Source organism: Penicillium solitum (assembly GCF_028829755.1).
Source record: "Penicillium solitum strain IBT 25940 chromosome Unknown utg000001l_segment0_segment0, whole genome shotgun sequence".
In the NCBI taxonomy this organism is placed as follows: domain Eukaryota; kingdom Fungi; phylum Ascomycota; class Eurotiomycetes; order Eurotiales; family Aspergillaceae; genus Penicillium; species Penicillium solitum.
In genome coordinates this window covers 2,144,015-2,166,920 of record NW_027072121.1, presented here as the reverse complement: position 1 = coordinate 2,166,920, position 22,906 = coordinate 2,144,015, and the positions used below count along the sequence as shown (strand labels likewise).

Here is a 22,906-nt window from a genome sequence, read left to right as displayed (position 1 = left end):
TATTTATAGTATTTTACTGAGCTGTGACATATGTGTGCCTCGGGTGATGGCTAGCATTTGAATGATTTGATGTTGTCATGGTGGCTGAAAAACCAGTTTGGAAATTATCCCCGCCTTCTCCGAATATCTCCGCCCTCGACTGCAATCTCGTCCAGCCAAACCCCCAAACATCATATTGTACATCCTTGGCTATCTATTGGCGCGGATATCCTTATGTCCGCTCACCATACACGTCAGCGTCTTCCGATCTCCTGTGAGCCATGCCGAGTTCGCAAGATCCGATGTCCTCGGGATGGCCCCGCTTGCGGCACTTGCATACGACGTCGTGTTCCTCTAGAACAGTGTGTGTATAGCACTAGGAGAAACCCCCGGATACCCTCACAGCCACAGCCGGAGCCGCAGCAGTTTCAACCACAGCCTCGGTCATTGGAAAATCGCTCGTCGTGTCCTGACGCCCCGGTCGAACAACGATATGAGGGTGTCGCCGGAGAGCCCAATGCTGATCTAGTAGCTCGCATAGAAAAGTTGGAGAAGTTGTTGCATGCAAAGAACAAGAACCAAGAAACAGAGCAAGAAAAAGCGCAAGAAACAGTGCCACCTCCGCCAAATGTTCCCCAATTGGATTTAGAGGTAGAAGGGAGGCGGATATCAGAGCCAGTGACAGCCATTGCAACGGGCACCCTCATCCCATCCGCTTCAGGACACGTGCGCTTCCTCCCCGTTACCTCTGGCCGGCGTATTTTCCATCGAGTCTCTCAGGAGAGTCCCTTTCCAAGCCAGGAGAGTGCCATGATTGACACGCCCAGCGGACCATTTCCTTTCGGTGAACACGACGCTGAAAACAGACACAATCTTTTAGCAAAGCTCCCCCCAACGGAGTACTGCAACCAGTTAAAGGATCTATATTTCAAGTCAATTGCGCCCGTAGGTTTTCTAACTCCCGATATCATAAAAGTGATTGAAAAGTAACCGGAAACCAGCTCTTTCCTATCTTACATAGCCCTACGTTTCACGAACGGTATCGTCAATTTTCCAAGGATCCAGATCAGGCTTCACTAGCATGGCTTGCTCTACTCTTTACTATACTGGGTACATCTGTCCTCGCAGGCACTGCTAACCCTTATCTATGGGATACACCATAGCCATGGCCAAACATGGACTCTTCTGGGGCTGGTTCATCACCTGGCGCTCTCGATCGGTTGTCATGTTGACCCGTCCACGTTTTCCTTGGATATTGTCGAAGCTGAGGAGCGTCGCCGCTGTTGGTTAGGGCTGGTCACACTCCTCTGTAATCAAAATATGGCTATTACGGGCCTTGACATCTACCAGTCAGTGTTCTCGTCGCGTGTCCTGCCTCCAGCCGAAGTGTGGGATGAGGACATCGTCCAGGGACAGCCAGCACCGATTGAAACCTCGGCAGACATCAATCCCGTCTCGTATCTGATTCGAAAATCGCGCCTCTTTCAGATATCCTCGGAGATCTGTGACCCCGATCTGGCTCCACGACCGGACGATCCGACAACCCTCCAGCGTCTGGACGCGGCCATCCGAGTCGATTTAGACACACTAGAGCAGAGTTACGCCTCAATACTTGAGGGCAGCTCATCGATTGTTCATACCAATCTTCTCCTCAGTTTTGCCCATCATCTGGTTCTCATTCTTCACAGTAATATACTGAACGAAGGGACCTTTTTTCTACCACAGTATAGCTGGTCGAAACACTGCTGTATGAAAAGTGCACAGCGCGTTTTAGAACTACATGCCGACTTCCACAAGTTGCCCCAGTTCACCCCCTTCTACTGGTATATCCGTGGACGGGGCGCTTTTCACGCTTTCCATGCCGCATTCGTCTTGGTACTTGCCCTTTCTATGGAGCCCCAAGAACCCTGTGCACCGAATGTGGCGCAGCTGCTGCATGAGTGCCATTCTCGGCTCGAGGCTTCAAAGGAGCAAAGTCAGCTGTGCACCCGGACAGCAACGATTCTCGGCCAGATGTTGTAAGTTTCCTACTGCGTATAACATGTGTTTTCTTAACTGACGGACAACTCTCTAGATCCAGCAGGTGGATGACTGCATCAGGCCTGGTACTGGATGAACTACAAAGTACACCATTACAGAGCGCCAAGTCAAATAGCCAGATGAATCCCATCAGCCAACCCGTGGATCTTAGTAATGGCCATGTATCGTCCTCGGAGAGTGCCGGTTTTCCCAGCCTGGTTTGGCAGATTGAGCCGCAGCAATGGATAAATCCGGTGGACATGGATTGGGACCAGTGGGATATGATTATGAATTCAATGGGAAATACATCTTGATCCGAACCGACTGGTATACCGTACATTGCATATTTGAATTAGCAGATTGGAAATTGCATGAAATCAAGTTTATGACAAGATATGACACACTTATTGGCTGCCCAAGTGGCAATCCAAGATAACAGTCTCCACCTGCGGACATGCACTCCTCCAAATGTAGATACATGGGTTTGTAGGAAGACGGTACATCGAATGTCAAGTATTCATCCTCCAATACTCAATGTATTGGCAGACTCCTTAATTCAGGAGGATTTGAGAAGCTAGGACCGTTAGACCCAGCAATTCCTACTTCGATGACTTCCTGTTATTTCTTGTCAGTAACGATAGAGAGTGATCTGGTTCCTGTTCTTTATATCCGCGTATCTCCGCTGTCCGCTCTCCATAAATCCGCCCCGCCTTGCGAGAAGTACGATGAAATCATATAATGGATAAATTCAAGTGAGATAAAAAGTAGAATATCTCTCCCATTTTGACTGCATAAACAATTAACTCAACTACAAATCTCCATTTCCTCAACTATGGCACCACCCACCTCTCGCAGCGAGATTCTCGCCAACCTACGCCGTCAAATCGAGGCCGGGAAACCCATCGTTGGAGCCGGAGCCGGTACGTACTCGGTCTCACCTGTCCCTCTTAGCTCTCTACCGATCAAATAATTAATAATTTACCATCAGGAATCGGTCTATCCGCAAAATCGGTCGAGGCCGGCGGCGCAGACCTAGTCATCATATACAACAGCGGTCGGTTCCGCATGGCGGGGTGCGGAAGTCTCGCGGGGCTGATGCCGTACAGCAACGCCAACGAAGTAGTGGTCGAAATGGCCGCCGAAGTCATCCCTATCGTTCAAAACATTCCTGTAATTGCGGGTGTCTGCGGTACGGACCCATTCAAGCACATCCCGCGGTTCCTGAAGCAGCTGCGGGATTTGGGCTTTGGCGGAGTGCAGAATTTCCCTACGGTGGGACTGATCGATGGCAACTTCCGTGCTAACCTGGAGGAGACTGGGATGGGGTACGAGAAAGAGGTGGAGATGGTGCGACAGGCTGCTGCATTGGATATGTTGACCACCCCTTATGTTTTCAATGTTGAGGACGCTGAGGCTATGACGAAGGCGGGGGCGGATATTCTGGTTGCTCATATGGGTCTGACTACTTCCGGGCTGATTGGGGCGAAGACTGGAAAGACGTTGGACAAATGTGTTGAGGAGATCCAGGCGATTCGGGATGCGGCGGTGCGGATCAATAAGGATATCATTGTGCTGTGTCATGGTGGGCCTATTGCTGCTCCAGAAGATGCGAAATTCGTGTTGGATAGGGCGCAGGGTGTGCATGGCTTCTATGGGGCCAGTTCGATGGAGCGACTTCCTGTTGAAGTGGCCATCAAGGACACCACTGCCGAGTTCAAAAAGATTGCCCTGAAGAGGTAGTTTTCGATCCGCAGCTGTTCCCGAGGAGCTTTCTGACCTGAGAGATGAGTCTCAAAAGGCCTTCTTATATTGCCTTGGGAGGCCTCTATCCCCTTTAGCTTAGCACTATCAAATCTACATACTTCATTCCCTCTGCCACTTCTTGGCTTCCCTTTTCCAATTCCTATATGTATGTAAATTATGACCATGTGTAGAGAATACCTGATCCTTCAAATTTCGGAATGGTGTCCTGGCGCTGAAATATCATATCGCTCAACTCCAGCATATTATAGCAGTAGTGGATGAATAAGGGTTTCATGTCTTTTGCCTACCTTTGATCAATCTATTACTGACTTTCACTAGTAAGACATGTAAGACACTTTGGATTGGAGTGACTATCCGCATGAAAAAAGCAAGCAACGATCGCCAATAGCTAAGCGCGGATAAGCCTTAGGTGTGACTTGGCATATGGAGATTTGAGTCGGAGACCGACGGAGGTACACTTGATCCCTGCACTAGACAGGAGTATACAGTGCATATTAGCGATTCCCATCTAGCCAGCTTCCCCTCTTCCAATCAGTCCGATTTGGTGGTCTCCGTTTTGAATCCTGTCGCTTGTTGGCGTGGCTTGGGTTCAGGAAGATACCCATCTAGATTCTTTCGAAAGTATTATGCTGATCACAAGCAATTGTCCTCTCCACGTAGATATCCCCTTCAATCCACCATGTCGACTCCAGACTACTTCACCAGCGACCCAGACTGGGAAGCATTCGCCACTAAAAATGACATTCCGCTTCCCTCGACCACTCCCCGACAACCGTCGGCCCCGGTCGACTTCACTAAACTTGATTTTGCTTCCATTCGAGAATACGAGGTGATATCTAACACTCAATGGTCTGAAAGCCACCCCATCGAAGAGGTCGGCTATACCACAAAGTCGGCCACGGTCCGAGCCCGCGATGGTGCTGATATCAACTTGAAAGTGTCATTTCCACTGTCCGACCGCCTCCACACTAGAGGGAAAGATCAAATCTCTCTACCGATCCTCTTGGTCACCCATGGTGGGGGCTGGGTTCAAGGCAATCATACCTCGGAGGAACTGTGGCTCTTATACCCACTATACGAGCGGTTCGACCTCGTGATTGTCAGTGTGGAATACCGTCTGGCTCCAGAGAACCACTTCCCGATCTGGATCGAAGATTCCGAGGATGTACTAGATGCCCTACTCGACTCCCCAGAGAGACTTCTCGGTTTAAACGCAAACATCAAGGTCGATCTCAATCGACTCATCCTGGCCGGTTCCTCTTCTGGAGCAGGAATCAGTGCCACGCTCTCTCAGATCTGTCGGGACAAAGGTATCCCCGTCAATGGTGTCATCCTCAACGTTCCTATGCTCTGCGACCCTCGTCATTTCCCGGTCGCCGAGTACGGTCCCTCTGAAGAGTCCCTTCGCTCGTATACCCAGAGCATGGATATCTTCATGGGCTCAACTGGGCTACTCGCCGTTTGGAACCTGATTCATCCGGATCCCGCCTCAGGCTTGAGCAGTAAAGCGTCTCCGTTGCTCGGGAATGTGGGCAGTCTTCCACGGCATTTGATCTTTGTGTCAGGACAGGATCCGTTACGAGACGAGGGGATCGCGTATGCCAGAAAGCTAGAAGAGCGAAATGTACCGGTTACGCTTAATGTCTATAAGGGTGTGCCGCATAATTTTGGACACTTTTGGGAGTTACAAGCGACAAAGCTATTCTGGGGGAATTTGAGAGCTACTCTGGTGGAATGGTTGCTTTAAACATCTTCTTGGGCCTATATGAAACTGTATGACTTTTGGTGTATTGCAAAAGAACATAATACATATAATACATACATACATGTATCCCAGATATGAAAATGAAGCCTTTTGACCCCCAATAAAACTACATATGCCCTATAAGAAGCCGTTGCCGGCCCACTTTTCCCAGGGGCAAGATGTGGTCTACGATACCAAATGCGGACATCACGGACACAGACCAAGGGACTGCAAGGGACAAGTCAAATAGAAAGAATAAAGTAGAAATAGATTATTACACTGCCATACCAGAAGTACAGGTCATCACTCATAAGACATCAAAGCCATGGTAAATACACATCGGGCTAACACATTGTCTTAGAAAGAACACATGAGAAAAAATCAAATAGAAAACAGGAAAATGAAAAAAAAAAAGTAAATAACTCCACATATTCACGGTCATCGGTCTTGCAATGACCATTATGTTGAATGACCCAGACGCCATATCACCAACCGGCGAGAGAAGAAAAAACACAAAAGATTAGACAATAAGAGCAAGGATGCGGCAGGCGCGCATGCTAAAGATGGGAGCAATCATGATCGGAGTGTGACGCCTCAGATCACATTGCTCATGTCCATCATAGATGAAGGTGCCACACTGTGAGCAATGCTTTGAGCAATGCTGTGGACAGACCTGGTAGGATCAATGGACATGCGGTCGCCGCTCATCATCCTTGATACTTTCTTGTCCTTGTTGGGGCGGGCAATGAGGACCTGGGCGGGGCAGACAACTTCCTCGTCCTCACCCTCACCCACATCATTGCCCTTTTTGACAACGAGAGGGAAGAGCACAATACGCACAATGGACTGTTGAGCTTCGAGCTCGCCATTGTCGTTTGTCAGACCACTGCGCTCATTCATCAGAGCTGCGTTGAAGTACACTTGGCGTGCAAGGTCGCCATTGGTATCGTATTCAGGCTGCAGAGGTGGCAGCATGATGAATTCAGCCAACTGAGTACGCATCTCCAAGGATAGGCTAACAGCTACCCGCATGATCTTGCGAAGGTTATCCAGGAGCTGGGATTCAACATGCGACGGAGGAGGGAGGACCCGCGATAGGGTTTGGAAGATCTCCAGGGTAACAGCCTCCGTATCACTCTCACGTTGCGCAGCAAAGGCTGGTCGCCGGGACAGCAGTGTGAGAGTGGTGGCTCGCCAGCGATGCACAGCACGGGTTGGGCCAACCTCGCCCAACTGTTTCTCAAGAGACTTGAGCTTTTGACGCTGCTCCCGGTCCATGCCGAAGAGATAACGTGTGAAGATGTATTCCCAAACCATCGTCATGACCACCGACATGAATACATCACGGCGGCGGACACGATCAGATAGATAGGCATCGGGATCGGAGCCGTCGAGGAGGGCATTGTCGAAACGGTCAGCGATCTTTTCGTCCTGCAACTCACTGAGTGCGCGGCAGCGACGCTTATCACTGTGCTTGGAGAAGCGCACGACCCAGGATTGGACATGGCCACACAGCTTCTGGCAGGCAGCCTCGAAGTACTCTTCATCGCGGAAGACAAGGGCATTGTCATGCACCGAGGCTGCGATTTGTTGTTGGAGCTCCTTGACCTTATCGCGAGCCTCCTCAAGTTCGGTACGCAGACGGCGCAATTCGATGTCTTTCTGCGCAAGAGCCGACTCAATCTCCTGTCGAACTCGATCTTCCATCTGGGACGAGAGTTGACTGTGTTGTGACTGCAGCTCGACAAGTTCGCGTGTGGACGACTCGCGTACGGTGTTGACCTCGGCTGCGTGGGCGACGGCGAGAGCAGAGTTGGATGCAGTCAGCCCCTCATTCTCCTGGGTCAGACGGTTCATTTCCTTCTGCAGCCATTCCACCGAGTTCTTCAATTGTTCTACCTCCGATTCCCGATCGCGCAGATCGCCGTCGCGGGTGTTGAGGGCACGGTCGCTCTTTCGACGGGCGACGCTGGTATTCCGAAGCTTATCTTCGGCTTCATCGCGGGCGGCAATCAGTAAACGGTTCTCGGAGATGAGCTGGTCGAGGCGGGTTTCGATGTCTTGCAAGTGTTGCATACTGCGACGGCGGCGGACACTAGGCGGTCGGCTAGGCGACCGAGGGGAGTTGGGCGTTTCACCCCATCCCTCCTACGGGGAAGTTAGTAAACAAAAACAAAAACAAAACAACCATAAACAATTGCAAATAGAAAGAATAAATTAATAACTTACATAGACATCCGACATGTTTCGCAGCGGACGCTTGCCCTTGTCGGTGACGGGGTCATAAGAGGAGGAAGACGGGAGCTGATCGAGATCGAGATTCGAAGGCTGGGAATCTAGCGCTCGACTAGCCGCCCGCAGATCGCCACTAATACTGCGATTTGTACGACGTAATTTTCCACTGCTAGTGCTGGGTTTCAGAATCCCTTGCTCAGGCGTTTTTTGAATTTCGTTGAAATCCTCGCTTTTGGGGTTTTCTGTAGGCCAAGCTTCTCGATCAAAGGCATTGTCGGTAAATTTTCGCACGGGTGTTTGAGGTCGAGGTAAGACATGTTCGGGCTTCATCTCCAGGCGGGGCGTCCCGCGACGAGCCATGGTTCCCCGGCCATGTGGTTCTTGTTCCGCAATTGGTTCAAGCGGAGTCCGGGGTCGTACATAATCGTCAGCCGGTCCGAAGAGCGACCGGGGAGGGGATGGGGCAAGAGCCGGTAGGGATGGTTCGTCCAAACTCCATGTTCTGGGCGGATGCTGGTGTCGTCCATGGATGGATGGTGATCGGCGTAGTTCACACAGTTCTGCTCCAGCTTCCTCTGGGGGTGGAAGGCGCGTAGGAGAAGAAGGTTCCTCGGTACGAGTCCGCTCATTGGAGGGCTCCGTTGACAATGACAAGGGCGCATCCAAGGACTTTTCGCCGTGCATGGGTAGTTCTGGCTCTCTGATTGAGTCATCCTCCGTAGCAGTCGGGGTTTCGGAGTGAGCTTTCAGCTCCGAGATTGTAGACTCAATTTGTCTTTCGAGGCTGCTAGGCAGCCCCGAGGTGAAATCATCGGCAATTTCTTTGGTTTCAATGGTCGCTAGGGGTGCTTCCAAGACGGGGATCGCGATATCGCGATTCGCTTCCAAGTCCGCTGTTGTCTCTTCCTCAGCACTATCTTTTAGCGACGGTGTTTGCTGGTCCAAAGCTGATCGCCGGAATCCCGCACGCTCGAGACCGGGAAATAAGTTGGCAATCTTAGATCCACCGGGGGTAGTTGTTCGAGCAGGCGGCTCGATCTCTTTCTCATTCGAGGGTTCCAGGGAAGCCTCCTCGACTTCTGGGGCAGCTTGCTGTGACTGCTTTTTGTTCTTCTTGGCCTTCTTGTTGTCTTTTTTGCTCGGCAAAGCCCAAGCATCTTCCTCCGCAGCGTTGTTTGCATCTTGCGAAACTTCGGGGAATGAAGAATCAACAAATTCGCTAATAATCTCCGGCTCGGGAGGTGGAATTTCCGGCTCAGGGTCAGAGTTCACTTCCTTCAATCGCTGGGACTCTTCAAACTTCGCCTGCCAGTCAATTGCTGGCCAGTCCTCTTCGTCCTGGGACGACTTTTCGTCTGGCACTTCTGGGTTCTGTGCCTTGGATTGCTCTTCGAACGGCACAATGGTAGCATGCTGATCCGCATCGATCGCGTGTTCAGCCTGCTCAGTGTCCAAGGATTTGTTAGCTTTTTGGGCCTTCTTCGCTTTCTTCTTCGAGGCTTTGCGTGAAAGTGGGGTTTCTTCGCTGACGGGCTCTTCATCGGGTTGCGTAGGCTCAACCTGGACTTCTGGGCCGGTTACAGACTCATCCTTGATCGCAAGGGAGGATTCAACTGGCAGCTCTCGCTCCGATGTAGGTTGAGGTTCTGTAGCATCTTCAACCTCGGGAGTTTCCTGCTCCACGGCAGGCTCTGTCGGCCGGGTCTCAGATTCCGTGGGCAACTCAGCCACGTCAGCCTGGGGCTCTTCTTGTTGTTGAGTCGAGACTTCTTCACTGATGCCGCCATTCTTCTTGGCCTTGCGCTTGTCCTTCTTTGACATTTTCTTGGACACAGCCGGCATCACTTCAGGTTCCCCAGATCCATCCTCAACAGAGCCCCCGATGACCTCGAGGTCAGCTGTTTTCTCAAGGTCCCGTGCTTCGGCCCCAACTTGAGCTTCATCTTCCTGTACGTTCTTCTCAGCAGGATCCTGGACTTCAAGGGGCTCATAGTTGGTAGCTTGGTCAGTGGGTTCCGCAGGTGAGGACGGATGGAGTGTGTCCAGAGAGACGACTGCTTCATTTTTCTCGCTTTCTGAATGTTGCTTGTCTTCCGATACGATGTCGAAACCATCAAGAGCCGGGGTTTTGATGCTTTCGAGCTCGGGATTGGGAGCCTCCTGGATTTCTTCCCGGGCAATGGACTCAGGCTCGGGGGCAATCTCCGTTGGCTCCGGTTCAGGAGCAGCCTCTACAGTCGCAGGCTCGGTAGTAGGAACATGCTCCTCGATCAGAGAAGCCGGCTCAATTACTTCTTGCTTGGCTTGCTTCTTGGCCTTTTTCTTGTCTTTCTTTGACGCTTTCCGAGTAATAGTGTCGATCGCAGCTGGCTCCTCGGCTAGCTCTTTTGTAGACTCCTCCGGCTTCACCTCGGATTCGAGGGGCTCTGTGGAATCGAGAACCTCAACAGGCGGCTCCGAGACATCTTCTTTCGGCTCAGAAGTTGTCAGTTCTGTTGTTTCAGCCAGGCTCCTTTCTGTGTAGGGCTGAGGTTTGTCCTCGGTCTCTGAAGGTTGCGGCTCCTGGGCAATAGGTTGATCTACCACTTCCTCTAGAGCTTGAGGAGTGATGGTCGGGGGCTCTTCGGGTTCAGGTTGTGACTCGATGAGTTTTTCTTGCTCGAGAAGGGCAGCAGCAGCAGCAGCGGCGGCGGCCTTCTTCTTCTCCTTCTTGCTCATCTTCTTGGGGACACTCGCCGATTCACCTTCGGGCTCAGGGGCGGCTTCAGGTGGCACTTGTTCGCTAGGTTGCTCGTCGTCTAGAATCTCGGCCGGGGCTTCGCCGGCTTCGCCAGCTGGCTTGTCCCCTTCCTCAACATTTGATTCAGCGGAAGGAAGTTCAAGAGAACGCTCTCCGCCTTCAATTTCTTGGCTTGGAACATGTTGTTCAGTGTCTTCAGAAGGAGTCACAAGATCCTCAGCGGCCTCCTCGGTGACATCAATAGGCTGCACTGTAGGCTCGTCTGCACCAGTAACAGGCTCATCCTGTGTGATAATTTCGGCAGGTGCTGACTCCGTCGCAATCTCAACCTCTTGGACAGAAGTTTCAGCCGCTTCGGGTGTTGTCAGTTCCTCAGGCTGGAGCTCAGCTTCGGGTTCTTGAGAAAGAATTGATTGGCGTTGCTTCTTCTTATCTTTCTTGACCTTCCGCTTCTGGGCAGGAGTCATTGATGCCTCCTCGGCGGCCTCGGTGGCGGCTGCATCGGTGAGGGCCTCTGACTGCGTTGTCTCTTCGGTAGGAGGAGCAACAGTCTCGCCTTCTGGGACATTGATCTCCTTAGTATCATCAATGTCCTCGGTTGTCTGGGCGGCGACAGTCTCTTCAATGTCCTGTGGGTGTTCTGCCGGTTGCTCCTCTGGACTTGGCGCTAGCTCAGCCTCGGGTTCTGGGACACTGATCTCCTTGGTGTCATCAATGTCATCGGTTGTCTCAATAGCGGCGGCCTCCTCAACGTCCAGTGAGCGATCGGCCAATTGCTCCTCTAGAACTGGCAATGGTTCAGCCTCAGCAATGGGCTCAGGCTCGGTGATTTCTTTCATTTCTGGCTGGGGCTCGGCCTCAACCAAAGGCGCAGCTTCAGGCTGCTCCTTGTCCTCCGCAGTAGATATTTCAGGCTCAGGGGCTGCGGCTTCCTCCTCTTGTTTTTTGTTTTTATTTTTGTTTTTCTTCTTCTGCTTCTTCGAGACAGCTGTCTCAGAAGCCTCCTCCACCTCCTCCACCAGAGATTCTTGTGTCTGTGCCTCACGAACAACATCAATTGGAACATCCACAGGCGTCTCTTCAACATCGTTATTCTCAACATCCTTCACCGTGGAGAAATCGTCTGCTTCCGGCACAGACGACTTCTCCTCAACAATCTCACCATCATCAACTGTTTTCATTTCCTCAAGGGGTGTAGGCTCAACCAACTCCCCCTCTCGCTCCTGTGCAGTAGGGGCAACATCGCCCTCCTGCACAGCATTTCCCTCCGCCAACTCGCCGGAATCAACTGAACGCTCAAGCACGGGCTGGGGAGGATAATCTAAAAAAGGACTCTCTATCGGCGTCTGCTCTACCTGCGAAGACATGTATTTATCAGTCGAGGCCGTATTTTGCGCCGTGGCGTCGTAAGTTTCTATGTCGTGGGACTGATGTTCTTTACCGTCATGTTCCGCAGGCGAGGACGCCGGTACGGCTGAGAGTCCAGGGACGTCTGTGCCCGTAGAGGTGAGGACCTTTTCGACGCTGTTGGCTGCTTCAGTGGATGTTGCGGCGTCGTTGTCGGCGTCGACATTCTTGGACTGGCGTTTCTTCGCTTTCTTGGCAGCTTTGCGTCGCTCCTTGGCTGACATGCCGGCTTCTTCGGTCGTCTCGGCAGGAGAAGAGGCAATGGCCTCTGCTTCCTGGGATGGAGTTGGCTCAGCATCGGCCTCGGTGGCTGGAGCTTCGTCGGTCTCCTTGGTGTCAGGAATTTCCTCTTTTGGCACATCGTCAGATACGGTTTCTGTTGTTTCGAGTTCCTCAGCCTTGGGAGCCTCAGGTTCGGTGGTATTGTCTTGCTCGAGACCTTCTGCAGGCTGTGCTGGCTCAGAAGCTGGAGTATCTTGCAACTCCAGGTTCTCAGCGGGAGTATCGGGGGAAGTTTGCACAATGGGCTCGGATTCCTGCGCTGCGTCTGTAGCAGCAGAGGCGTTTTCGGCCAAGTCCACAGACTTGCCCTTCTTCTTGTTCTTCTTCGCCTTCTTCTTCTGCGCCGCAGTCAAGGGAACTTCAGGCTCTTGTGCACTCGGCGACTGAGGCTCTGAGGGAGTCTGAGCATCTTGCTCCGGCTGCTCTGGCAACTCAGCCGCGGACTTTGGATCCTCGACTTCAGCAGGAATAGCGGCATCGGACGCAGCAGTTGAGGATGGCTCATCCCCAGCGATCTCCTTGCTTTGTTCGGAGGCGGGCTCTTCAATTTTCTCCGAGACTTCCCCTTCAGTAGCAGGCTCGGCAACTTCTTCCGTCACTGGCAACTCTTTGGTTGATTCGTCGGCGATAACCAAGTCAGCCGGAGCATCTTGGGATCCAACTTTATCTTCAGGTGCAGATAAATCCTGCTTTGGCTTGGCCTCTTCGCTCGGGGTGGCATTGTCGTCAAAAGCAACAGATTTGCGTTGCTTTTTCTTGTCTTTCTTGGCCTTCTTTTTCTGCGCGGGAGTCATTGCCTCCTCCTCCGCAGCCTCGGTAGCAGCTGCATCAGCAGGGGCATCCTGTTGCGTGGCCTCTTCGAGAGAGGGTTCTTCTGCCTTGGGCACTTCTTCTTCTGCTATAATAGGACTCTGGGCATCTTTGTCGACAATCGGCTGTTCGGTTTCCTGGGTCAACTCAGGCTCAACGGGCTCTTGCTGAGGGGATTCAGGCTTAGGTTCCGCAACAGACACGGGTTGCTCCTGTTCAGCGACGACTGATTGACGCTTTTTCTTGTCTTTCTTGGCCTTCCGCTTCTGAGCAGGAGTCATCGATGCCTCTTCAGCTGCTTCGAGGGCGGCTGTATCGGCAGGTGCCTCTGGCTGCGTGCTGTCTTCCAAAGAGGGCTCTTCAGCCTTAGGCGCTTCTTCTTCCGTCACAATGGGAGTCTCCGCATCTTGGCCGACCGTGGACTGTTCGGCCTCCGGGGTCAAAATTGGCTCAGTGGGCTCTTCCCGAGCGGATTCGGGTATGGGCTCCTCTTCCGCTGGTGCAGGTGTGACGTCTTTCTCGGCTGGTTCAGGCTTGGACTCCTCAACAGGTATAGGCTGTTCCTCTTCGGCAACAACTGATTGACGCTTTTTCTTATCTTTCTTGGCCTTTCGCTTCTGAGCAGGAGTCATTGATGCCTCTTCGGCTGCTTCGAGGGCGGCTGTATCGGCAGGTGCCTCTGGCTGCGTGCTCTCTTCCAGAGAAGGCTCTTCAGCCTTGGGCGCTTCTTCTTCCGCCAGGATAGGAGTTTCCGCTTCTTGGTTGAGAGAAGCCTGTTCAAGCTCCTGCGGTGGCGCGGATTCGGCGGAGTCACCCTCAGTAGGCATAGGTGTAGGTTCTTCTTCGGCGGGTGTAAGCTTAATCTCTTCCTCGGCGGGGGCAGCCTTGGGCTCCTCCTCAACAGGTGCAGGCTCCTCCTCAACAGGTGTAGGCTGCTCCTGTTCAGCAGCAACTGATTGGCGCTTTTTCTTGTCTTTCTTGGCCTTTCGCTTCTGAGCAGGAGTCATTGATGCCTCTTCGGCCGCCTCGATGGCGGCAGCATCGGCGGAGGCATCCTGCTGCGTGGTCTCTTCGGCCTTGGGCGCGTCTTCTGCCACAATAGGAGGCTCTGGGCTTTGTTCGGGAGCAAGCTCTTCATGCTCTTGAGATAGCGCGGGTTCAGTAGATTCAACCTCAGCAGGCACAGGTGCAGGCTCCTCTTCGGAGGGTGTAAGCTTAATCTCCTCCTCGGCGGGGGCAGCCTTGGGCTCCTCCTCAACAGGTGCAGGCTCCTCCTCAACAGGTGTAGGCTGCTCCTGTTCAGCAGCAACTGATTGGCGCTTTTTCTTGTCTTTCTTGGCCTTTCGCTTCTGAGCAGGAGTCATTGATGCCTCTTCAGCTGCCTCGGCGGCGGCTACATCGGTAGGGGTCTCTGGCTGCGTGATCTCTTCAGCCTTAGGCGCCTCTTCCGTCACAATGGGAACCTCCGCATCTTTCTCGAGAGGAGGCTGTTCGAGCGCTTGCGATGGCGCGGGTTCAGTGGATTCAACCTCAGCAGGCACAGGTGCAGGCTCCTCTTCGGAGGGTGTAAGCTTAATCTCCTCCTCGGCGGGCGCAGGCTTAGCCTCTTCCTCAGCGGGGACGAGCTTGGACTCCTCAGCAGGTGCAGGCTGCTCCTCTTCAGGGGCAACTGATTGGCGCTTCTTCTTATTCTTCTTCTTTTTCGACTTAGAAGTTGCCGCCTGTTCATCTTCAGCCTGCTCCACCACTGGACTTTCTGTGGATTCCGTGGGTTGGGTTTCCTCCACAGCTGGGTCTGGTATAGGCTCTGTGGGCTTGTCATCGAGAGACTTGTCTAAGACAGGCGCGTCGCTGACGGCTGTATCAGGCTTTTCTTCCTGGGGCTCTTCCGTGGAAGGAACTTCAATCGTAGGCTCTTGGGCGGGTTCTTTGTCCACGTCTTGAACATCAGTGGCTTGTTCAGCAATCTCCGGGGTAGGAATGGCCTCCTCTGCGGGTGCATCGGGAGCAAGCTCGGAGTCGAGAACTGGTACATCCTGAGCTTGTTCCTCTTCAGGCTTAGTCTCTATTTCAAGATCACCGGCTGCCTCGGGCTCTGTAGGCTCATCAACACCCGCAACAGCATCTGCGGCAGGTGTAGCCTCACTCTCGGGCAAGATGTCACCAGCTTGTTCAACGCTCTTTTCCTCGGCAGAAGTAGGCTCAGCCTCAGGCTTGGGCTGCTCATCAAGCTGCACAGACTCTTGCTTCTGCTGCTTCTTCTTGTTTTTCTTGGCCTTCTTCCTCTCGGCGGCAGTCATTGGAACCTCGGGCTCGGGAGATTGTTCTTCTGCTTTAGGAGCATCGGTCTCTACAGCATCAACCGAAGGTTCTTCGGTGGGCGCTGGAGCCACATCCTCGCTCTTCGGCTCCTCCACCTTGGCGATATCGTCCTGTTGGTCAAGGTCTCGGGGAGCATCGGCAGGAGCGGTTTCTTCTTCCGATGCAAGTGGAACATCGGCGATAACTTCGGTGGCCTCAATCTCAGATGATGGGGCAGCATCTTCTACTGGAGGCTCAACCTCAACGGAAGGCTCGATATCTTTCGTTTGCTCGAGAGTCTCAATTTCGGTTGGCAGAGTATCTTCGGTGACTGGAGCAGCCTCGGGCTCGGTTGTAGATGCAGGTACAACATCTTGTGCAGCCTCAGCAGGGTCGGAAGACACCGGCGCGGACAGGTCTGCTGGAGCAACATCATCAATTTCCGCGGCAGGTGCAATATCCATGCTTGGCTCAGCTGATTCAGCTTCGGGCGCGGGCTCAGCCTCAACGGGCTTGATATCTTCAGCAACAGAGCCAATGCTCTCTTCCTGCTCCTTTTGCTGCTTCTTTTTCGCCTTCTTGGCCTTCTTCCTTTCTGCGGCGGTCATAGTGACCTCTGGCTCGGCAGGAGATTCTTCGACCTTGGGTTGCTCCTCTGATACGGCTGGCTCATCTTTAGGTGCCTCTGAATCTAATACCTCTGTTGTTGGTTCTGGCAGAGGCTCAGGAGAAGCTTCTTCCTGGGGTAGCACGGCCTCGGAAGTTTGCTCGGGCTCGAGCGATTGTTCGACCTCGACGGGCAGCTCCATCTCGCGTTCTTGTGCAGGCGGATCCACCGATACGTCTTCAGTGACAAGAGGGGCTTCCTTGGCCATATCCTCAGCGGCAGTCTCAATTTCAGGCGCCGGCGAGATAGACTCAGCAGGCTTCTCGTCTTCAGGAATGGAAGATTCACTCTGCTTGCCCTTCTTCTTGTTTTTCTTGGCCTTCTTCTTCTGAGCAGCAGTCAAGGCGACTTCGGGCTCGGCTTCAACTTCAAGTTGAGGTTCAGCTTGAACTTCAGCTTCGGGTTGAGTCTCGACAGCAGAAGGCTCTGAGATTTCGCGAGAAGCCTCAGCAAGATCCGGGATTTCAGCGTTAGGCTGGACATCGATGACAGCTGGCTGTGACAGTTCATCAGAGGGCCCCGCGGGGTCCACTGGCTCGGTCACGGCGGGTGTTGCATCCACAGCGACCTCCAATGGAACTTGCTCCTGCTCTTGGGTAGCTGCAGGCTCCTCAATGGTGGTTTGGAGGGGTTGCTCAACATCCTTGGTAGGCTGTTCAAGATGTTCAAGATCAGTAAGTAAGGCTTCACCGCCAATTGGAGGGGATTGGGTATCCACAGGGTCGACAACAGCTGATTGCTCAAGTTCGGGATCTTGAATTTCTGGCGATTCAGTCTCGGGAGCGGGCGTTTCAGCAGAAATCTGAGTCTCTTCCACAGCAGCGGATTTGCGGTTCTTCTTTTTCTTGTTTTTCCGCTTCTCCGTCTTTGTTTCCGATCCCTCTGCGGGGGCATCTGCAGCCACTTCAATGGGAGGCTCTGGTGCAGGCTCTTTTTCTTCGGCGGGCTGTGAAACCTGTTCTTGGACAGCCTCTTGGAAGTTGTCTTCGCCTTCGGTGTCTTCTTTGGGTGTTTCGGTAATTTCAGGCGTGGTGTCATTGAGAGGGGCCTCTGGGGTAGAATCTTCAGTTGGCTTCTCAATCTCTTCCAGGCTGCGGGATGCTTCGTCCGCTTCTGGTTGAGTGGCACCGGTAATTGGGGTTTCATTGGCATCAGTGAAAGTAGGCTCCGGGGTCTGCTGTTCCTCCACGGGTAGACTGGGATCTTCGGAAACAGGTAGAACAGATTCTTCATTAGATACCTGTTCCACGGGGTCAGCCAGCTCTCTGGATTGCTGCTGGCTTTGAGCTTGCTCTTCATCGGTGGCAGCAGATGGGACCGTAGTCTGGTCAGAGGTGTTCTCGACGGGTTCAGTAGAAGTAGCAATATCCTCGGGCAAGGGCGTAGCCACCATCTCTTCCGCAGGCGCAGGTGCTGTGTCTTCTTTCTGGCCCTCAACTTCCTTGGAGGCAGAAATATCGTCCTCCGGCTGAGCAGCGACCGCATCATCTGCAGGCTCTTCAGAAGTAGTTTCATTTTTGGATTTCTTTTTCTGCTTCTTCTTATCGCGCTTGGCCTTTTTAGCCGATGATGCAGTCTCGTCGGCCTGTTCGGTTTCGGTAGGCACCACCTCTGTAGGCTCGGGCTCAAGGACGTTGACAACTTTTGGTTCTTGAGTTGCTGCAACCTCGGGCTCAATCTCAAGCTCTCGAGAGGCCTCGATAGGCTCAGCCTCAGGTTGCTCAGCAAGAGCGACCTCGGGCTCAACGGGAGCAGCTTCGACCACAGGCTCATCAACCACGATATCAGGTTCAAGCTCGCGGGATGTCTCAACAGGCTCATGCTCAGATTGGCCAGGGACAGCAACCTCAGGCTCAGCAGAAACTGTTTCAACCTCGGGGACCTCCACAGCAGGATCTTGCGCCAACTCCTTGGACAAATCTTCCTGCGCGAGGGGTTCTTCGGGGGTTCCCAGATCCGCATCTTGGGCCTGGTTCTTCTTGCCCTTCTTCTTCTTGTTTTTCTTCTTAGAAGACTGAGTAGCCGCGCCCTCATCGGGAACGACTTCTGTCTCGGGCTGAGATTGAAGATCAGAAGACTCAACAGGCTGTTCAGTCGATTCAGGAACAAATTCCTTGGCCGTCTCCATCTCTTGGTGCACAGGCTCAGGCTCGGCAGGGTAATTCTCTTCGATGGTAGTAACGGGCTCACTAGGCGCCTCCTCATCGACAAGTGCCTTGTCATGGTCGTGAGAGGAGCTGTCAGCGGCACCTGCTTCATCAACAACATCGCTGAAGCCATGGCCCTTGACGGGCTCATCTCCAGGCAAGGAGCGAGACTGATCATGCTCCCTGGCAGCGGCAATAGCAGCTGCATCGACAACACCGGCAAAGCCAGCGCCCTTGGCGAAGTCTGCAACGCCGCCGAAGAACGAATTATGTTCTTGGGTCGGGGTTTCCGGCTCATGCTGAGGGCGGGACACGCCCTCGAGAGCGTCAAGTGCACGTTGCGTTTCTTGCTCCCTAGAGCCAACGCTAACCATGGAGCCCTCTGCAGAAGGCAGGGCGTCCAGCGTAGGTGAAGGAGGTAGCTCGTCCAGAACAGCGGGGTCCTGTAGCAGCTCAGAAGGTGAGTGGAATTCGTATCTGCGCTTTTCCTTCCTGGACTCTGAATCCTGGAAATGTTCAGCGGTAGGGGTGGGCTGCTGCGAGCCGAGGAGATCAAGGTCTCTATCGTGGCTTTCGTTCGCTTGGTCAGTTGAAATTGCCAGACCGGTCGGGCGCTGGTTCTGCATGATTGATTGACTCAGATCCACATGCTCCCAGCTCTTAAGGCCGTCGTCATCATGGAGAGACTTTAGGTTGTCCATTGATGGGGCGCGGGAGGAGGTCTTGCTGGATGGGAGCGATGGCAAGGGCTCCTCGGTCTCAGGCTCGCCCTTGATCAAACTGTGGCGCTCGACGAGCCATAGAGGGCGGATTTCACGCGAGTTTCGGAACTCGACTGACCCGGGCCGGCGGTTGCGTTGCTGGCTTGGCGAGCCTGGGGATGCGATGGGGGCGGGTTGTTCAACGGGGACTGCCCGGGACAGGCCTGGGGAAGTTGGGGGCCGGCGGAAGTGGAGAGGCACGGCTGTAGGCGATTCGTTGGTGGACTTGGCCACGGAGTGTCGGCGTTGCTTGGGGGATCGGGACCCCTGGGGGTGGCTTGTTTCAGGTGAAGCGGGGCGGCTCAGAGACTTTGGGGTCAAGTCGAGTGTCTTCTCTGTGGCTGGGGGAGAAGTGGATTGGCTCCGGGGCCTCTGCTGCGGGATCTCATCGAGTCCTGATGCTGCAGCGAAAACAGCTGCGCTACCCGCTGATGCTGGAAGCCACGAAGTACCATAATCTTCGCGCTCAGGGGCTAGAATTTCAGGGTGCTTCCTTAAAAATGATGGATCGTCGAAGTTGTCACTAAATCCGTCCTGCACATGGAATAACCAATAAAAGCTTAGTACATTTCTTTTTTTGTTCGGGTTTTGTGGTTTTTGTGCAAAAGCTGGTCAGATCAACCAGCAAAAAAGGGAAACTATATGGGACAATAAAGTGTACAACCAAAAAATCACAACATAAGTAAGTAAAAAGAAAAGTTCAGATGCTATACCTTCTCAGATTCCCGTTTCCTCCCTGAATCCACGATTTCCTCGTACCGATGACGTCGCCGCTCTTCCTTCTGCTGTCTACTGGACCTGTACTCCTCCAGGTTTGTGTCGTCCTGGTTACCCTTCTCCTTGTCCGACATGTAACGATCCAATTCATCCCCATTGCTGGAGCTGCGGTGCTTAGAAGAACGCTTCTTATGGCGACGGCGTTCATCGTCCACACCAGCTTCAGATATGGCTTCGCGGGATGGCCGCTTATCCAACGAGGAAGAGCGAGAATGGTCAGCCCGAACTCGCTCAGCTGGAGCCGAGACTTGTGAGCCAAAGATACTTCTCAAAAAGCCACCGCTCTTTTCTTTCTCGTCCTTGCCTCGGCGCTTCTCACGGGATTCGTCGATCCGAGCTGGAGAAGAGGTTATAGAGGCATTGTCATCAAATTCGGCTTCCCGAGATGAACGGTGGCGACGCTTGCGGCGCTCAGACTTGTCATCTCCAATGTCTGTAATAGCGGAGCGAGCATCGTCATCAACAGAGAAGGTGTCACTCCCATGCTTAGATCGACGCTTGCGACGTCTCTTCTTCTCCTCGCCACCTTCCGCGTCGTCAGAAGCGGCTTCAGCATCGCGACGTGGATCGAAATCATCACCGCTGCGACGAGACTTTCTAGACTTGGCTGATTCAGAGACAACAGAACGAGACTCATCACGAGACTCGGACACATCCCGTGATCGGGAGATATCAAAGTCATCTCCGCTGCGTCGAGACCGGCGAGATTTGCTAGTCTCATCTTTTGAGACAGGTGCAGAAAAGACCGACCGGTTGTCGTCGTAAGACTCAGAGATCTCTCGCGATCTGGGGATATCGTAGTCATCCCCGCTGCGTCTCGATTTCCCTGACTTAGATGGCTCGTGCTCGTCTTTGCCAGCAGGAATAGAGGTAATCGAGCGGGTGTTATCCCGAGATTCGGATGGTTCGGGTGACTCGTAGATCTCGAAGTCATCACCGCTCCGTCGAGATTTACGGGACTTGGACTTGGATGTCTCGTCCTTGGAAACAGGAGCAGAGATAACAGAGAAAGAATCATCACGAGGCTCGGGAATCACTGACTCTGGGTATTCAGCAATGCCGAAGTCATCGCCACTCCTCCTGGACTTCCTGGACTTAGACTTGGATGTTTCGTCCTTCGAGACGGGCGCGGAGATAACGGAATAAGATTCATCCCGGGTTGGAGACACCTCCCGTGACTCGTAAATCTCAAAGTCATCCCCGCTGCGCCGGGACTTGCGGGACTTCGATGTCTCATCCTTCGAATCAGGAGACTCGGCGAGTTCCCGTTCTTGGAACTCGGGCAGATCAAAGACATCGCCACTCCGCCTCGACTTCTTGGACTTGGACTTGGTCGGAGTCTCTGGGTCCATGGCAACAGGCGCCGGCGCTGAGACCACGGATCTGGCGTCGGGCAAGTCTCTAGGCTCGGCTGTATCAAAGCCACCAGGCATCGAGAAGACATCTACGTCTTTTTCAGGCGAAGCAGTACGATCGCGCTTGCCGTATTTGCCATTCAGCTGCTCGATGACCTCCTGGGCAATCGAAGCCTTGTCGCGGCGTCCCGAGGAAATGTCCCGGTCTCTTGAGAAGGATTCTGGCTCGTCGAAGAAAAGCTCATCCTTGTCCTGGGCCACGTGCTCGGGGGCGGAAGCCATATCCTTGGTAAACTTGGGGTCAATTTCTTCGATCTCACCCTCGACGAAGCCGTGGGGCGCCTTCCGAGTTGATGCAGACCAGGGTGAGGTAAATGTGTGTTCATCCTCCGACCCAGGAGGAGAAGTGCGGGTGTGGTAGGATGGGTCATCTGTGACCAGAGAGGGATCAAATCCAGCTGCGGCCGTCGCAGCAGCGATTGTTGCAGCAAATTCAATATCGGCGCCGTACTCCGATGTGCTGAGAATACCCTTGGGTTGGGACATCTCTGATCCAGGGAGAGGAACGTCCTTCGGTGAGATTTCGATAGGGGAAATGTCATGCTCAAGAGGATCCTGTTCGGAAGAAGAGGGGATCTCGTATTCGTGAGTTTCATGTTCGCCCCAGGAGACCCGGGAGCCGGTTGGTCGTTCGCGAGGCTGGGTATCATAAGATTTATTTACAGGGGGCGTTGGGGACGTAACGTCGCGAACGGAATCACCGGTCACGCTATGGGGGGGAGTTGGCTCAATGAGGTTGAGCCCGGGGACTGGCCATGGGAGGCGGTCCACGTGTTGATAGGGTTCGTATGAGTAGTCCACCTCTGTGGGTTCAGGCTCCTCTTGTGGACGTCGTTCGCTAGCAGGCTCTACCTCCACGATGGTTGGCATATTAGGGGAGCCACTGCTGCGAGCGTGAACATCTGGGCTGTGTCGTAATTCCTCAGGGGCATAAAATTCTGCGTAATCGTCGTAAACCTGTGCTGGACGGGGAGATCGGGGAGACTCTTTCTTCTGGTCTTCGCGGTGTTCCACCGTAGTCACTTCTTCGTCAATAGGTTGAGTGGGCTCGAACCGCGACACGATCGAACTATCCGCGATTGTATCGGTGTCGCGCTTCCGCTCGGCGCGGCGTTTCTCCCGGCGCTCACTGTATCGCTGACTAGCTTCAGAGGCTTCGTCGTCGTCTGTCTTGCGGGAGAGAATAGTGCTGACAGCAGCAGCGCCTACAGCTCCAGCTGCTGCTGCACCAACCCAGGATGAGGAGTCTTTTTCTCTGTCACCCGCATACCGGCGCTCCTCATCGTCTCGCTCCTTTCGGCGGCGCTCTCGTCGCTCAGCTTCCTGGCGGGCCAGCTGTTCCTCTCGGTCAATCAGTTGAACCGGTTTATCAGCAACTTCATCCCGATAGTTCTTGTCACGACGAATAAGGTGGCGTTCTCTCTCCGCCTGCTCTTCCGTCAAGTTGAATTGTACGGAGGCTTGCTCCTTAGCGGTGAACCGGCGCTTGAGGCTGGAAGCAGTTTCTTGAGTGGGGAAAACAGGAGAGGAATCACTGCGTCGGGGTTTCCGGCGGTCGGCGTAGGTTGAAGCTTCTGGTGCCCATGCTGCATCACGGGTGATTTGGAACTGTGAGTCGTATTGCCCAACTTCATTCGCGAAAAGGGGTGGGACCGCTGGGGTGCTATACACAGGAATGGGCCCCGAAACAGCCCCCTGGGTAGTGTACACTGATTGGGAGACAGGGGTGAAAGGCTGAGGCTGCTGAAGGGGAATGGGTCCCGGCCGGATGAGGGCTGGTTCCCCGCCAGATACAGATGGGGACATCTTTGCAACATCAAAGCGGGAGGGGTCGGAAGTAGGCATCGGGTAAACTTGT

At 53.5% G+C, this 22,906-nt stretch overlaps 4 protein-coding genes across 4 annotated transcripts; 3 read left to right on the top strand and 1 right to left on the bottom strand.

The window, feature by feature from the left end:
* Positions 1 to 213: 213 nt before the first annotated feature.
* Positions 214 to 2,312, top strand: N7455_000818 (Zn(II)2Cys6 transcription factor; the record flags this gene model as incomplete). Its single annotated transcript, XM_065603884.1, has 3 exons — positions 214 to 924; positions 1,108 to 1,997; positions 2,054 to 2,312. 3 exons carry the CDS (start codon positions 214 to 216, stop codon positions 2,310 to 2,312), a joined length of 1,860 nt encoding a protein of 619 aa, XP_065462375.1.
* A 518-nt stretch (positions 2,313 to 2,830) lies between these two features.
* N7455_000817 (TIM-barrel enzyme family protein) lies at positions 2,831 to 3,856 on the top strand (the record flags this gene model as incomplete). The annotated part of the gene is made up of 2 exons (XM_065603883.1): positions 2,831 to 2,918; positions 2,987 to 3,856. 2 exons carry the CDS (start codon positions 2,831 to 2,833, stop codon positions 3,736 to 3,738), a joined length of 840 nt encoding a protein of 279 aa, XP_065462374.1. The 3' UTR covers positions 3,739 to 3,856.
* A 585-nt stretch (positions 3,857 to 4,441) lies between these two features.
* On the top strand, positions 4,442 to 5,509 carry N7455_000816 (alpha/beta hydrolase; the record flags this gene model as incomplete). Its single annotated transcript, XM_040961253.2, has 1 exon — positions 4,442 to 5,509. One exon carries the CDS (start codon positions 4,442 to 4,444, stop codon positions 5,507 to 5,509), a length of 1,068 nt encoding a protein of 355 aa, XP_040808317.2.
* A 591-nt stretch (positions 5,510 to 6,100) lies between these two features.
* Positions 6,101 to 22,893, bottom strand: lah (involucrin repeat protein; the record flags this gene model as incomplete). Its single annotated transcript, XM_065603882.1, has 3 exons — positions 6,101 to 7,654; positions 7,736 to 19,390; positions 19,570 to 22,893. 3 exons carry the CDS (start codon positions 22,891 to 22,893, stop codon positions 6,101 to 6,103), a joined length of 16,533 nt encoding a protein of 5,510 aa, XP_065462373.1.
* Between the last annotated feature and the right edge of the window lie 13 nt (positions 22,894 to 22,906).